The 13,979-nt window shown below is 40.3% G+C and overlaps 2 protein-coding genes across 3 annotated transcripts; both read right to left on the reverse strand.

Moving 5' to 3' along the window:
• Nucleotides 1–7,901: 7,901 nt before the first annotated feature.
• On the reverse strand, nucleotides 7,902–9,402 carry snx10b (sorting nexin 10b). Its single transcript, XM_010776334.1, has 5 exons — nucleotides 9,286–9,402; nucleotides 9,087–9,187; nucleotides 8,880–8,981; nucleotides 8,514–8,723; nucleotides 7,902–8,260 (listed from the first exon to the last, which is right to left on the reverse strand). Exons 1-5 carry the CDS (start codon nucleotides 9,376–9,378, stop codon nucleotides 8,140–8,142), a joined length of 627 nt encoding a protein of 208 aa, XP_010774636.1. The 5' UTR covers nucleotides 9,379–9,402; the 3' UTR covers nucleotides 7,902–8,139.
• A 549-nt stretch (nucleotides 9,403–9,951) lies between these two features.
• cbx3b (chromobox homolog 3b) lies at nucleotides 9,952–13,558 on the reverse strand. 2 transcript variants are annotated; one of them, XM_010776332.1, is made up of 5 exons: nucleotides 13,153–13,558; nucleotides 12,593–12,733; nucleotides 12,345–12,495; nucleotides 11,787–11,947; nucleotides 9,952–11,079 (listed from the first exon to the last, which is right to left on the reverse strand). In XM_010776332.1, the coding sequence occupies exons 1-5, from the start codon at nucleotides 13,536–13,538 to the stop codon at nucleotides 10,959–10,961; spliced, it is 960 nt and encodes a 319-aa protein (XP_010774634.1). In that variant the 5' UTR covers nucleotides 13,539–13,558; the 3' UTR covers nucleotides 9,952–10,958. The 2 variants fall into 2 exon arrangements, with proteins under 2 accessions (XP_010774634.1, XP_010774635.1); XM_010776333.1 differs by having other exon boundaries at nucleotides 13,138–13,346.
• Nucleotides 13,559–13,979: the final 421 nt, after the last annotated feature.

Raw genomic sequence — 13,979 nt, forward strand, 5'->3', positions numbered from 1 at the left:
TATTATCGTGTACCATCACCATTGTGTACCTTAACCCCTGGGGCTGGTGGGAAGGCTAAAGACTTGATCTATACCACTTTAGAGAGGTAATCTTGATCAAGCTGTCAGCTGTTTCTGCTGCTCTTTAACCGGGTCATTCAGCCGTAGATCACCACAGCTTCATAGAGAGTTTCTGTCAGGAATAACACTGCCTTATTTATGTGGTAACCACTGGCATTTTACAGGAAATGTATTACCTCTCCAACTTGCCCTCTGTCAGCATTCCATTAAAGCCTCTCCCAACCGGTCTAAATCTTAAAATCTGAAATAGACACTTTTTAAATGCAAGTCACTCTTAATTGAGGTCAGTTTCAGTTAGCATAACTCATGGCAGCTGACAAATTAAGGTTTCCTCAGCTAGTTTATGACATTGTGAGAATAAGACATTGGGTATTTAAAGTGAAAGCTAACGAACATTTATGACAGGCTGCCCTGAAATTCATATTTCTGGAGTTTAAGGCTTCGATTTTTGTGCCTTTCAGTGATTTTTCAATATATAATGTGTAATATTTTGAGCTGGAAGCCAGGGTTAGTGGCAGGCCAGTAAATATGGGTCTAGACAGGCCATTTATTACAAGCACCACACCCATCTCTCTCACACGTTTTCAGTGTCTGTTTTTCCTTCTTGTTAATTGCCTTCTGCGAGCTGCAGACAGTGATGTCGAGGGAAGACTTTTATGTCTCAGGTGCTGGTGGCTCCACTGCCTGACAGTGTCGTTTCTGGCCTTTAAAACATCACCATCATCCCAGAAGAGGATGCTACCTTGAACACCATCATGTCACAGATGATACTTTCCACTGATGAAGTTGCTTGTCATCTCTCTCACGCAATGTATGCACAATTGTTACAAACAGGTCTCTTGTCCCAGGATGTGTGATTGGCAGTCCAGGCTGTCACAGGCAGAGTAGAGCTATGTGCTGACATGTCATTCAGGATAAATCACTCTTATCAAAGTGACAGTTGTTTGTCCACCTGCAATAAACATCTCCCACGCCTCGCTCCTGTTCTATCTACTCGCAGATTATTTATAAGGCTCCAGCCTCCGTACTCTGATCCTGTTTACTCTCTGGCTGTGCCATAATATCAGTTCAGCGCTCCGCTACTGATTTACTCTACTAGTTAGTGAGGTGAGTAATGACCCTGGAGGGTCTGGGAGGATAGTTTGCAATCAGGGCGGGTCAGAGATGTGCGAGATCCATCAACTGTAATTGCAGCCGTCTCCACACTGTTCCTGTAACATTCTTATACCTCACAACTGTCAATCTTGTGTAAACTGAAACTTCACTCTTGACACCCTCAGAGTTAGATGATTGTATCTCACATTCAGGATGAGGTCGAATCTGAATGTCAGCTCTTAATTTAGCAGTTTTTTTGTAATACAACCCCATGACATAGGAAGCACACATTTGAGAGTTGAGTTACAGGAGCTTGCTGAGCAAACAGAGTCACTGGATAGCAGATTTCTGCCATCACTCCCACTTAATGTCATCTGTGGTATGTATCTGAACACAGGGCCAGCCAAGCTGACCTGAGCTTATTTAGGGTCCGCCAGGAGCTGATGGTCTTTGCAGAGTGACCATGGTCTTGAGGTGGACAGAATAACAAAGCTGATTCAGGGTCACCATTGAGGGCACCAAGGTAACATGCTCAGTATAACAGCAGCGGGGGTTTTAACCACCGGAGGAGTTTATAAGAAATGGTTACACACAAGTCATTCAAGCTGAGTTTTAAAGCATCCAAATTCTCCAGTTGGACAGTTTTAGGCAAAAACTGTCGATTTATATTTCTCTACAATGTACGTCAGGCTTTAAAAAGGCATTAAGACAATCGTGTAAGGAGATAGATAATATGCAGTACATCACTATAACACTTTGCAACATGTTTGAAATATAAATAACTCACACAATTTCTGATGTCCCACCAAAACATTCTTTCAGGGTTGGAGGTATTGGTACAATGGTACAATGGTACAATAGGATATACCTGTTCTAAACTCCTGGCTGCTGCTCATGAGAGATTTAAACAAGTCCAAGCCACCTCTGCTTTGTTTGTTGTTGGATGCCAAGCATAAGCATTTGTCAACTACTGATATAGTAGAGTATTTATATGAAATGTTCCTTGTGGTACGTTTGAACTTTCCACTGTTCTGCTTCAGTGTCAGTGTAGTTTGTCAGTTTTGGTCATGAATGTTTCCCTTCACATGCTGTAAATCATGTTGCAGTTTTGATTGATGCACTCACAGTTCTTTGAGAGAGGGTTTTGCCTCTTGGCCTGCTGGACCTTCTCTCATGTTACTTAAAAAATGTGCTGTAGGCCTACGTGTTGATAGCTATCCTTGTAATAGGGTTGGCAGTTGCTCCTGACTGACCTTCAACAATTGCATACGACCAAAACATAGCATGGTAAAAAACAGTTACCGCAGCACGCTATTTTTTTTAAACTAACATGTATTTTGCAGTTGAAATGTTTATTAATTTAGATCACAAGGTATCTAAATATCGTTTTTTGTTTTATAAAACATATTGACATATAAATAATGTATTGTTTTGATCACCCATTGTCAAAAAGCTGCAATAAATCTATTCAATAAAACATGGAAACCTCTTGTGGACATGTATATCAGTGGTTCCCAACCGAGGGCACGGGGGTACCTGAGGGGTTGCAGGGGGTACGTAGAAAGACTACGGATTGCAATATATTTCCATACAAAAAAATATTTAAAATCAATTTTCATAATTCTGGTGCCCTTCCCCCAGAGCTATCAATGCTTATGAAAGACAAGCAAGCTCAAGTGTATCATTAAAAGCTCTAGTCTTAACAAAATATGTTGAAACTGCTAGAAGTGAGTCTTAATATTATTATTTTCATTATTGTATAATTATTTATTATTGTAAGTGTAAATGTCAAGTTAAAATGCATTTGTAATAAGGGTGAGTTATGCAAGGGATTTTCATAAGGAGCAGTTGGGTTACATATGATTACAAAGGGATTTATACAAGAAAAGAGGAAGGTGAATCATCACAGATGAGTGAGGGGGTACTTGAATGGAGACCAGCTCAATGGGTACACCAGACAAAAAAGGTTGGGAACCACTGATGTAAATAACTATGAGCTAATGCTTATCTTAATGGCTAAAGAGTCAGAAGATGTAAAGGAATTGGATACATTTGATTGTATGAATCATTCTCCTTGGTATAACTGATAACAAATTCCACACATTTTGGTTTATGTCTCAGCTTAGTTGACAAATACATATTTTCCTTTCTACTTCATGTGCTCTTATTTTGAAGCCTTGTGGTCTTATTTTGACGCCTTGACTCGTCTGCTAATTAAGATGGCGTCCCAGGTGGGTCATTTGCATACACTGTTCATTAGTTGGTTAGCACAGGAAGACGTCAGCACAATGTTTCGAAGGCGTTATCAGTTTTTGGTTTATTTTGTTACCTGTGAATACTATGGGTGACTAATCACTAATGTCAGCAGACTGGACTGGAGCCAAACTGCCACAACATGTGAAACACGGTAGGCTAAACAACACAACTCATCGCTCATGATGTTACTGTTTGTTGTGGAAAGCGAATCTTTGCTGGGCGTTTGATGGAGATTATTGGCAATTAGCAGCGAATACATTGAACCTATGCAGTGTAGGCTATGTAAAACAAATATTAATGAACAAAGAGACGTAACTATGGTGTTGAGTTTTGAATTTAAGGAACTCACAAACCATATTTGCCGACGAAGACCTTGGAAGTTGTTTGAAAGTTTGTAAGAAACCTATGGAGTTAAAATTGTTTTTGTCAAGAATGAACTTCTGCTCAATTGAGCAACAACAAGTTTAAACATGTTGATAAACCTCTGCCTTGTACTTTATGTGTAAAACTACATCTGCAGAACTTCAGACAGTCCACATAATTTCATGTGCATATTAATGAATTTGACATGGGCCCTATTAACATATGAATGATAATCATGTGAATAAAGGGTACTCATTACATATGTATTACATGAATAGCAGGTGGGGTAATTTGAGTAATTTGTGGCTTTATGCAGACAGTGATGATGGACGGTGTCTGGAGAAGACAAGCTGAGCCGGCCGGTGAATCTACTGCAGAGTAAGGAGAATTTAGGCTCATCATAAAAGATTTCTCCTTGCCTCCTATTTCACTTGGACATTTTTATGTTTTTTTTATTTTCTACCTCATTGCAGCCGTGAGCTGCCTGCTGATTTACACACACTGGCAGCGAAGCACAGAGGCCTCAAGAGACGGTGCCCTCTACCCCTCTATTTTTTCACTCTTTGTTTCTTCATCCGTCTATTGTCCTCTCACTTCCACCATTGCGTCTTTACTGTCACTGACCAAAGAGCTCCACCTCTACCTGGCTCCTCATCTCAAACACGACAGTAGTCTGGACGGCTTGTTAGTCACACATGATCTGGGGCTGTTCCCATGTGCATAGACACACAATCAAAAGGATGAGCAAAATACATCATAGACACTAAAGGTGTCATACAATACCTACATTTTTACGAGTTCTTTCACTTTTGTATGAGCTCATTTGTAACCTTTAGGGACCTGCGTGTACAGTATGCATGAAGATATCTATTTGAACACAGAATGTTTGTGAATGCATATACAGACATGGTTTGCTTACTCAAGGCCCATCTTTCTGCAACTGTTTGTATGCTCCAGAGGAAACTTGTCTGATTTTACACACCATATTTTTTCAGGAAATTATGAAGCAGTGATCTCAATTTCCTCGTTCCCCCCCAGGCTCATGTGTTGAGGGCAGAGTAGCTCGGTTTCACGCTTATCAGTCCTGATTCCAGGAGACGAGAAGCTGTTGCTCGCTTCGGTACAGTACACTCGCCCGTTCCCAGTAATTGCTACAGCCGTGCACCAAAAGGCGACAGCATGTGGAGGGAAAATAGCAGGTATAAACCGTGCTGAATCGAGGAAAAAGTACCGGGGCGGTTGGGTTTGATAAATGATGGATAGCACTTAAGTGAGCTCATTTCCATCTGTGACAATAGACTGACAATGAAAAATGTTTCAGCCTTGAGAAAAGCCTTTTTCCTCCAGATTGAGAGAGGTGTTAGGATGGGTTGGCTGTGAACACACACACACACACACACACACACACACACACACACACACACACACACACACACACAGCTACAAGGACAGATGTAACATCTAAAAAAATCTTTTTTTGACTGTCAGGTTGTGGAATCTTTTAATGGCCCTCAGTAAATCAGCACTTAGTTTTGGCATAAAATGTGGGAGACCTTGAACAATTTCGGAGATGAGGCGCATGTTATTAACAATTCAATTAACCCAAGACCAACATATCCTTTACTTTGCTCTTTACCTTGGCCCATGGTATTGTCTTGCTGTATAACAAGCTACACATATCACCAGCCAGTGCCATTATAACTGTTGGTGTGTAACTCTGGCATCCTTCCTGTCGGTCTCATCCCGTATCTATTGGCAGTGCAGCTGGGCTTCTCTGATATTGACTCGTCCGGATTTCACTGAGTTGCAGGCAAAGAGATTTAATATCTCAAGTGGTGCTGAACTCCTATTGCTACTAATGGATTCGGTATAATGTGGCACTTAAAATGCATGAGCAGTCTCTGATTTATCTGTAATTTGCATCCGCTGGAGCATATCTCCCTCAATACTTCCATTTGTTTTTGGCTCTGTGCAGTCAGCTCAGTAAACAAACCCTGATTGGGCTTTTACATTGTTGCATTTCGAGTTTGACAATTTGTTATTTCTTTAAATGTAAAACTGTTGAAAAAGGAATTTAGGCTCTTGGGGATTCCGTTTTAATTACATGACAGAGGGAAATGTAAGTAAAGCATGAGATCACTGACATCAGGTGAGGTATATTTGAGCTGTCGCTGCAGAAAGGCATGCTGACTTGTTCAGAGGCAGATGGGCACCTCCCTGAGGGGCCATTTCCCCTTATCTTATCTTCTACTGTTTTATGTATCAAACAATAAGCATACTGATTAGATTAAAATGAGCTAAAGCATTTGTGAAAATAATTAAACATGATTTTGATCTTGTAGTTTTCTGAACGGTTGTGATTATGTCCAGCTAAAAACCGAGCCTGAGAGGAGGGATTTTACTCGCTCCCTATGTTTTTACGCCATTATACCCCTTCAGGGTCACGCAACATGGAGCCGGGAGCTGTTAGCCAATCGATCTGATGGGTTTAAATGTGTCAGTGTTGTCATGGCTGCAGAGCCGTACTGACAGGCTAGGCTACATTGGCTCAAGGTTAACGGCCAGTGGACCGGAGTCACAGACCATTAAAGCGAAGTCAATAGTCCTGGACAGCTCAGACTCACACCAGCAGGGTAAATGTTTCAATTCACGGTGCTGTGAGTCACAAATAAAGCCCTTCTGTTACAGAGTCCTGTTATTTTAGGATGTTTATTTAATTTGAATGTATGTGTTTGGGCCAGAAAACATTTCAAATATGCTGCTTTAACGAGCTATTGGACATGCAGAAGAAATTTTCAGATGTGCTCTGCAAATCTGGAATTAACTACCACAACATCTGAAGTCTACCCCAACCATGAGTTTTTTTTAAATTAAGGCTAAACTATTTTTTCTGATTACCACTGCTTTTCCTGAGGTCAATTAAATACATTGGAAATACAGTATAGTCAGTATACAATGTGAAAGGACGTAAAGGAAGGAAGCAAAGCTAGCATAAGAGCCTAATAATTAATTAATGGAAACATTACTGATTGTAGAATAAATGCACTGATAGACTGAGTGGTAAGGCAGTATAGCCTGCGCACACATTTGTGTAAAGAAAACGCACTTACTTTAACACTTTAGGTGGGCATGAATGCCTTTTTGAATATCTAGCCAAAGCAAACATCTGCAGCATGTGTGTTTGAAGCTGCAGGGTAATGCTGCCCCACACAGTTAAGCACAGACAAAGAAGACACATGTGTATATTGCATTAGCATATGTGGAGGCGCAGTAACACATATACACCCACACATCTTCAGAGAAGACACCCCACCCCCCCTCCCACACGCGCACCCCAAATTGAGTTAGTGGGCTTTTCTACTGTCTAAACTGTCCTGCTGCTCAGAGCAGATCTGAGGTGCTGTCACCTCTCTGTTCTCTGCAACACTAGCCCATTGTCTGCTCTGAATGTATAATGAATATCACGACTGCTGCAGAGAGACAAAGCTAATCTCATTAGCTGTGCCGATATGTCAGCCTGCCATCTCTCTGTTTAGTGGTCATTACCTCTGCATAAGCATGGTGCTGCTCACTGTGGAAGCACATGCATGTTATGTTCAGCATGCAGGCACATGCACAGAGGTATGTGACTGTAGTGAACGGGCTCATAAAAATACGAAGCCAGAGAGAGAGACAGGTAGAAAAGGTAGCTTGTCAGTGCAGCTGGCGTTTTGTTCAGCAGGGAGCAATGCAGCCCGTCTACCTGGTGGCCCTCTCAGACAGGAGCGAGTCCATTGGGATCCCCCAGGACCTCCTACCAGTGCTACACCTGACAGGGGGGCTGTCTGCAGAGACCTTATTATACATCATACAGCTTAGCACTGCAGCGGCCCCTACAGAACAAGCTTCCAACACCTTACAGTTTATTAGCAGGGGAAAGTTCAGCCACATAAAGAGACATTATTGTTTTTTGCACATATGTGGCAAACTCAACCCTTAAGAATGACCAAAACTGGTGTCTGATTTGTTTTTAAAAGTAAATATGGACAGTGCATTGTCTAAGCAACTATATAACATATTAATGTAACAACACTGCCATCTTCAGGCAAATTGTTGCTACAACTTTATAGATGTGCGGACAGAAAACATTGAAAGCCAACATTTTATTCATAATTGTTACATTTGTATTACATTTGTATTACTATTAACATGATACATCAAACTTAAATGCCCCAATGAGAACAGAATGCATTATTACTTTTTATTCTCCATGTTTTTTTAAGTGAAATATATATTAGGAGCAGTGCATTTTTGCTTGGGTAACAGGAACATCTCTTCTTGAAAGGTCTAAACATTTGCACTTGAGATGATATGATGAGGCTGTTTTCATGTAGAACCACAGAAGCAGCTGAGGCTCCCCTCCTGGCTGGTTCCCATGAGATTAAGTGAAGGTGTACTCGCTGCTTTGTTTATTGCCAAAGCCTTAATCTGAAGCGTTGGATCTTGACTGGAATGAGAAATAAAAGTATGGAAGATGGAAAGTTAATTTAAGTGTTTAATTTAGGGAATAAGGCAGAAACACTTCTTATATTATCTCTCTGAAAAATACATCAGTGAGTGTATACTTAAAATCATATTTAGCTTAAATGCTCATACATACAAAATAAACTCTACCATTAAAAGTAATAGGCGGTTACTGATGTGTTTTTCAGGAAGAAGTCAAACTTTTGGAGTGGAAATTGACTGTGGGTTTAAAATACCTGTCTGAGTCAGAGTCACGGGACGTGCTGAGGGTCGTGGTCGGATCCTCTTCAGAGTGGAAACGCCTCAGGCCACAGCATTGAACTGCCTGGGCCACAGTGTAGCGGGTCCTTCCAGCAGCACAGGCCTCCATCTTTGAAGTGCTGAGCTGTGACTGCAGGAAAAGATGCAAGCAGCTGTCGGACAGCAGCATAGGGCTCTGGACTGCCCTGGAAAACAAGGATAATACGTTTATTGTGTTGCTTGTTTATATGAGAATGGCAGTCACATGGCCTGGTGTTTGTGGAAACTGTGATTTACCAGTTTTGTTTGTGTTGTACTGTTTTAAGTTAATATGTCTTATTGATCTGAGAGATCATTCTTACTGTTCCAAAAACTTCTGGAGTCCTTTCATCCGCTCAGTGATCTGTTGGGCATTGTTCAGACTGAAGAAGGGATTCTTTGGGGGAAGCTCTGGTAGCTTTAGCCTGCAAAAGACACATATAGACCTTTTTAAAATGATGGCAACCATAGTGCAGTTTACTTTAACAAAAACACTTAAAGTATTTGTTTTCAAATTATCATTAACTTACATTAGCTGTGAATTTGCTTGTAGCTTCTGCCTCAGCCATACAAACTCACTGTACCTGCGTCTCACAATTGAGACTTTCTTAGTGAAGTACACGCTGTTGGACTAAAACAGAACACAAGTGTGACACACATTGCATTAAAGCTCCAATACTGGACTATAAAAGTAAAAAAAAAACAACATATTTTTTTCATTTTACTTACATGTAAGCAAATTTCATAGTCTATGAAGGCATGCCAAAAGTCGTTCTTTTGTATCCTCGGGTCCCGCACCCAGACACTGATCACCTCCTGCATGGAGAAGGAAGGAGAGATACTGAACTGAATGCTTTGAGAAAAAGGAGAAGTGTTTTATTTGCTGGTAGAGGAAGTGCAATTACCAACATGACAAGATAGGAAATTCCCACCAAATATCCTTTGTTGCTCAGTACCAAAAAAAACATTTCAGTGGGTTATTTTTTTTAAATAAACTATTAAACTTTAAACATACTTGATCCTCAGCGTTATCATTTTCTTCACTCATAATCAAGATATTCTTGTTTTTAATTTAACTTAAAAAGCCTGATAATGATGTGCTGGCATGTTGCTAGATCCTTTTATGTCCAACTTGTATTGTCCAAGTGCAAAGGTTTCAAACTAAAGTCACAAGACTGAGAAAAGCTCCTCCTCATAACTGTCAAATCAACAAAAGTCTCAGTTAACATACCTATAGGTTTTATTATCAAGTATATTGATTGTCATTTAGAAACAGTCAAAGCCCATTCTGTGCCTTAGATTCTGTTTTTAATTGATATTTCTGAACAGTTGATGCTTCTTCCATGTGATTTTAGAATGTGATTGTTACAGTAAAAAAACTTGGAAGAGAAAAGCTTCACAAAAAAGTTTCCTTTATTCACAGACTTCACAGATCCATGGTCAACAGTTAGTCAATAATTCAGTAGCATGTGTGTTTTAGGAGGTTTAAGGTTCAGCTGAGTGTCCCATAACAGTCATGGGAGATATGTTGAGTCACGACAGTGCCATAAGCAGGAACAGTCCCACAGACCTGTAAGGTTACTGGAAGAGAATGACCCGTGTAGTTTTACAGGCTCGTTTTCTAAAGTGTTACACTTAACAATCTCATTAGCCATCATAGGTGCACAAAAGTTATTGTTTCTCAAAAATTCACTTTAGAAATATTACTCTGAGTAATTCTGCCAGTACTTCACTTTGTAATAATTTAGTTTTTTAAAAACCTAATTATATTCTTGTTATAATTCAATTCAGAAATGAAAATATTTGGTTCTTAGCAGCTGATTGGAAATACAGGGACATTTATTGTGGGGACATTTTTTTAAATGTTTGACATCAAACACAAGGGTCATACAGAAACCGCTTAGAGTTGTGGTTATAAACACTTCAGACAATACGCGTTCAAAAAACAGGTCTACAGTCTTGAGCTCTAACTAAAAGCTACGAGTTAGTTCACTCTGCCTACACAGTTTCACTATAAAAAAATATAAAGCACACAGATAAAAACCAAGACATAGCTAAACACAACTTTTAATATTAGGTCACTATATATCAGTAAAAGCTACACATGTCCACAGTGATTGTGTCTGCTCACGCGAGACAAAGCTGCTACAGGTTAGTCTGACTTTAAATCAGCTTCTTCACACAAAGGTTAGTTTAAGTCTCCTCACAAAGGCACAGAGACCTCGTTGAGCACCACAGGACTGAGAATCCATCCCTGCTGAGGATCTTGCACCTGCCAGAATCTGAAAATCTACGTGCAGTGTAATTTCACACTCTGAATGTCAGCTGAAGGAGGACACTTGATGGTTAGGAAGGTTAAACTAAGCTTCAGGTGAGAGCACAGCTGCTTATCAGTTCACACTTCACTGCTCCTCGTCCCCGCAGTGCCAGGTCAGCTTCTGCTCGTAGAAGTCGATGACCACCTGGGGACACCTGGCGCTGGCTTCACGAGCCGGCAGCAGGGCCACGTCGTCAGAGTTCTTCCTGTCGGGAAACAAAACAGAGGAGGAGACCATTAGGATGGTGGCCCTTTACTTTAAATGTTTCCGCACACACTCCTACCAGTTTGGAAAAGGGTATTGCAAAAAGAGAGGCTTAGGTGAGTGATCTTTTTTAGGGGTACAGTCAGTTCTGTAATTTTGAAACATCTAATGACAATAAGGGCTATTAGCACTGTATTTCAGTAAAGGTATTTGATTCACAATAGATATTTAATAATTCTGAGGTCAATTTATTTGTTGTCCTTTTGTATCGTTTACTTATTTTATATATTTTATACACGTATTTGCCTCATGCAGAGCACTTTAAATAATAGATTTTTCTAAAAGGTTCTCATAAATAATAATACTGATAGATCAAGTTCCCAAAAACTAGAACCTCCACACCACACCAACTTAAAGCATTTTTACATAATCTAAAAAAATGTAAGGGCTGTGTTGGAAAGGTTTTTCTGCTTCTTTATCATGGCGGCAGGCTCTGCATAGTGTTCTGTCAGGTGGTCATTGTTATTGTCTGTCTTCAACAATCTCCAACAATAAGATGAAAAACGCCTGACTAGATTCTCCATCGTATTTTCTTTAGTAGAATCCGTGACGCACGATTGAAGGTTTAAACGTCGACTCATTTGACTTTCACCTTCACAAACAGATACCCGACCAATTACGCAATGACTAGAGGAACTATCGAGTTACCATTTGACGAGGAACATGAGCTCTCCCTTTCTGTCCGTGGCGCCAATGATGCATTCAGGTTCGAGGTGAGTGCTGAGGTTAGTGGGGGTGTCTGACTGCTCATCATTTGGCTCGCTGTTGCTCTGCACAGTGTGAGTCTGCTGCAGAGACTGCATACATGACTGCAAAGAGAAGGACAAGAACAAAAGTTGCAGCGGTTAGAACTAACCACAACGACAGCATCCGCATAGGAAACCACGTGGTTGGGCCCGCTTCTCCTTTTTCTTCTTTACTTTACATGCCCATTGCAAAGAAAACTGAAATTTTACTACTTTTACTTCCAGGATCATTGCAAAACTAGCCTCCTTTCGCACCATTTAGTTTCAAATTCAACCTTCAAACTCAAAAAGTAGGAACAAAATATGTCAAACATGGTCAGAAGTTTTTTAACTACAGTTTTACATTTTCTGAGTTTAACGTGCTACAAGTATTCTTATATGATGTTGTTTATATCTTTTACAGATTTAAATGCAGAAGTTCTGTGAATAACATGGAACAAATATTAGTTCACACACTCACAATTTCCGTCTCCTGCTCTGTCATTTCTTCTTTGGGAATGAACTCTTGCTCATTTTGCTCTTCCTCATTAAAAAAATGGGTGTTTCTCAGAAACTCTTGGATGAGTTCAGGACAGTCCAGATTGTCCTCAGGTTCCCATGTGTTGTCTGCACTGCAGTAACATCAAAGTGAGGAGAGAATGTATTTTAATATTATAAAGAAAGAGAAAAACATATAAAATATAATATAAGCAAGCATCCGTCACTCACTCTGTGAAACCTTTCCACTTCAGGAAGTACTCCACTCTTCCGTTATAGATTCTGCGGAGAATTATTTGTTCTACCACAAACTCCTGCACAACTGGAGTCTCCTCGGTCTTCCTCTGTTTGGCAGTCTGCTTCTTTCTCATACTGCCATGAATAAAAATAAAATGAATTACAACCAGCGTGTGTTACTTGCAAAACAAAATATAAAGTTTGGAGTTTTTGTTAAAACCCTGAAGTTACGTCAGGAATCAACGCGCGTCTCCCTGTTGCTGGGTTACTTGCAGAACAACATGGCTACAGTACAGCTGTACAGCTGTGCCCTTCAGACAATGATCCATGCTCTTATTATTGTAGCGTTCCACCTGCTGTTTCTTTCTGGAGCATTACACACTACTTCAGCCCAAAACGCAACACGTTGATTTCTACACACGTGTATAGCTCATTCAGACAGTTTAGCTTGGAGGAAGAAGCGAACAGCAGCCTGGGAACATATGTGGAAACGTGCCTGAGAGATGCACAAGACAATACGCTGAACAATATGCACGTACGCTTTCGCTGTTTACTTATTCTCTGCGGACAGCCTGCTGCGGTGCTGCTCGGCTCTGTTCGGAGCACGTCGCTGGAAACTACATGCACACAGCGCCGGAGATGCTACGTTGTGCGCAAATGTGTCACTCGGCGTGTTAACATGAGCGAAACAACTTTTCATGAATGACTTAAAATTAAAGATGGCCGTGGATGCTCGGAGGAAGTGGTTGCCAAGGGAAAAGGTCATGCCAGGAAAACCGGGAGGGGACGCGCACACCGCCGACCAATCAGAGAGCATTCCGTCCCCCGTCCAGTGGTCCGGAACAGCCCTGCCACCCATGGGCGTCCTCTGGGTATGGCAGGGGGCTGAGTGCACCTGACATGTCTCACTGGGATTAGAGACTGGTGCCATGGTTTTCATTCTTTTATCTTTTTGATCATTGTCAGTGGAAGCAAGGTTTATATATATATATTTTTTTAATTTATTTTATTTGGAGGCTACATGCAGAAAACTATTTATCAAAAATATAAGCTGATTGAAATACGTCAAAAATATATTTAAAAAAAAAGCTAAATCATCAAACTTGATATTATACATGGGTTTTTACCATTTGTACTACTACTATTTTATATTGTATTATCATTTGTTATGATATAGCCTACGTATAACTATATTATTTACATTCAGAGTACAACTTTGAGGTATTTGTACTTTAACTCAGTATTACCATCACGTTTCTAGTTATACTTCCATTCAACTGCACTTCAGAGAACCATTTAAATGTGCTATTAAGTCTGAATCCACTCATTTTATTTTACCCCCATTGCTGTTATTTAATTACCACACCTACTTTATTACCTA

This window comes from Notothenia coriiceps, unplaced genomic scaffold (assembly GCF_000735185.1).
Source record: "Notothenia coriiceps isolate Sejong01 unplaced genomic scaffold, NC01 NC01_scaffold00016872, whole genome shotgun sequence".
Classification (NCBI taxonomy): Eukaryota; Metazoa; Chordata; class Actinopteri; order Perciformes; family Nototheniidae; genus Notothenia; species Notothenia coriiceps.